The 2,937-nt window shown below is 36.2% G+C and overlaps 1 protein-coding gene across 1 annotated transcript; it reads left to right on the top strand.

Moving 5' to 3' along the window:
• LOC109224635 (myb-related protein Myb4-like) lies at positions 215-1,477 on the top strand. Its single transcript, XM_019389174.1, has 3 exons — positions 215-388; positions 571-700; positions 814-1,477. The coding sequence occupies exons 1-3, from the start codon at positions 238-240 to the stop codon at positions 1,346-1,348; spliced, it is 816 nt and encodes a 271-aa protein (XP_019244719.1). The 5' UTR covers positions 215-237; the 3' UTR covers positions 1,349-1,477.

Genomic DNA, 2,937 nt, shown 5'->3' with positions numbered 1-2,937 from the left:
CGGAGGGAGTATAAAATTAAACCTAAAAAGGAATAAGACGAAAAGCACTAGGGGACAAAATACTTATAACCAATGTAGTGCAGCGAGTCCCTATAGCTTTCTTGGAAAGAAGGCTAATTTTATTATACAGTGAGTGGGAAATATATCCCTATATAAATTCAGGTTTACAAAGCAAGGCTAGCTAAAAACCATACAAATAGTAAAGAAGCAGGTGATCACTTGAACTTCTCAACAATCATGCCAAGAGTACCACCACAACAACAGCAGAAAAGTACAAACATGGAGGAGATAAAGAAGGGAGCGTGGTCTCCGGAGGAAGACCAAAAACTGAAATCTTATATCATGAGATGTGGCATTTGGAATTGGAGCCATATGCCCAGATTTGCTGGTTTGATTCATTTAAAATAATTTCCAATATGGATACAATATGTTAATTCTGATAATTCATTTTTTGATTTCTACGCATGCATTAAACTACTTGTAACCCTAAGTAATTCTTGTGTAAGTTCATTAATATCATGTTGTAGTTATTTAATTAATCTCGTGAACTTGGATTGTACATAATTACAGGTCTTTCAAGAACAGGGAAAAGTTGTAGATTAAGATGGATAAACTATCTCCGCCCTGATGTTAAGAGAGGACCTTTTAGCATTGAAGAAAGAGAAACAATCATCAAAACCTATCAGGAAGTTGGGAATAGGTGAGACTTAGAAGTTCTAATTTTGAGTTCTTTTTTTGTTTGTTGAAAGATTTGAAATTTTAATTAACGGAAAAGAATATGTAATAGAAGTACTCCTTGGGTATTATCTCTAGATGGTCAGAAATTGCTGCAAGATTGCCAGGAAGAACTGATAACGAAGTTAAGAACTACTTCCACACACACTTAAAGAAGCATTTGGGAGTGAAAAATGATGCCCCATCGAAGACTAAAGCAAGAAGCAATAAAAGGGCAGTGAAGAAAACCAAAGGAAATGAGAGGACAAATGCCGACAAAGGATCACCTGTTGTTTCTTCATCAGACAGCAACAGTATTATTACATTTGAAGTAAATCAAATGATGGATGTTACTATGAACTCATCTCAAACGTACCAAGATTGGTACAACATTGTCGACCAACAAAATATTGAGATGGAAATTAGGCCAGTTATATTGGAGAGCAACCCAGATGATGGTACTTATAATTCCAACGGCCAACAACTTCATGATCAGTTTGAGTGCTCTCATGACATTTCCGAATATTATTCCAGCTTTGACTCAATCGACCAGTTCAATATGAGTTCATTCTGGTTTGGTGAACTTTGGGATGTCGAAACATCTGATTTTTTGAGAGATGTTATAACTAATTAGCACCTATATATGTCTCACGTCTAGCACTATTTGGCCTTTTTAGTAAACAAAGCCAACTAGAAAATGGGGATCAGACAACTTCTATTTCCTGCTACTTGTTCAATAAATATGAAGTATAGTGGATTAGTGGTAATAGAAGCTATATGTACTCTTTCTATGCAAATTTTTTTTCCATCTCTCTCTCTCTATTAATCATCACTTAAGGATTAAGGTGGTTAAATTATTAATTAAAAGAAAAAAAAGAATATTCACATTGACGACATCCCATAAAAACAAGCAACTACGGATATGCAAACAGATCTTAATAACTAGTGGGGCGTGATCGATATCTTTATATCTGTCGCCATGGACCGGTGGTTCATTTGTAAAAACTGCAGTTACTCTACAACAATGACGTTCTTGTATGGGCGAAAATTATCATAATCGTATGTGGACCAAGCCGACATTAAGAAAGTCTTCGAATGCTGCCACGTATTTTCAACAAAGTATAATGATTTTGCTTTAAAAGGTTGATATCATGAGAGAACAACATGTCATCGTCGAGATCGAGATGACTCAATAGAAGACGAGGACGAGCACTGCCTTTAGTAACATAGTAGTTAGTTTTAGAAATAAGATCCCCAGAGAATATCCCAATGAATATTCCTCCCAGCTGTACTATTTAGGCTATTGTGGCCCATGTACTCTTATAAATAGAAAGATATGTAAGTGTAGTGGGGATTGAACATTCATTGTAAAGAACAACACAGTGACATTGTCTGAAGAATCTTACTTTATCATACACGTACAATGTCCACCTTTTTCTTAGATCTTTGTCTATCTTATCTCCCACGATCCAAGGAGGATCCAAATATATAAAGGCTTATCATCATCTATCTTTCTCAGAAGGAATATTAATGAATCTCACCCTTTTCAGGTGACCCATATCTATTTATTTACTGAAATGTCATTTATTGCTGTTTATTTTGTTATCTTCCATATTCTTGGATCATTGATTATAGCATTATTGTTGTTATTTATTGCTGCTCATATAGCACACGTCAGACCTTACTACAAAATTATTTGGTGTATCTTTTGGATATTAATATTGGCTAAGATTATTCTAACTTTATTATAAAATTCGATTATATAAACGTACATTTCAATTTAAGTCATACAACTTAGAGCGGTCTGTGGGAATTTTCTCAGCCAACTTTTTAGTTTCCATTAGATCCATAACTCGCATGACTTGTTAATCTGACGAACCGCAAAAATTATCTTTTTTTCTGGGCGGAGAAAAACCTCCGTGGCGGGTAACCTAGGATTCATAAGTAAGGCGATAGATAATGTTCTCCTCAACCTTATGAGTGCCATCAACGAAGGTTATAAAATCAATGAGGAGGAGGTAACGCCCACGGTCTTTCCCAGACGAGAAAGGTCGCCTCCACCTTTCTGCAACACAACAAAACCAAATGGGAAAGGGGCCTCCTCGTCCACACGAGAGGGGGAACCACCGCTATAAAAAGCTCCTTGAAGCATGGATAACTATTATACTGGCCAGTGTGCTCAGTAAGAAAGCCCCATGCACGACCACAAAAACCATGAGAGTC

Source organism: Nicotiana attenuata, chromosome 3 (assembly GCF_001879085.1).
Source record: "Nicotiana attenuata strain UT chromosome 3, NIATTr2, whole genome shotgun sequence".
Classification (NCBI taxonomy): Eukaryota; Viridiplantae; Streptophyta; class Magnoliopsida; order Solanales; family Solanaceae; genus Nicotiana; species Nicotiana attenuata.
The sequence above is the reverse complement of the archived record's forward strand: the minus strand, read 5'-3'. Positions and strand labels throughout refer to the sequence as shown.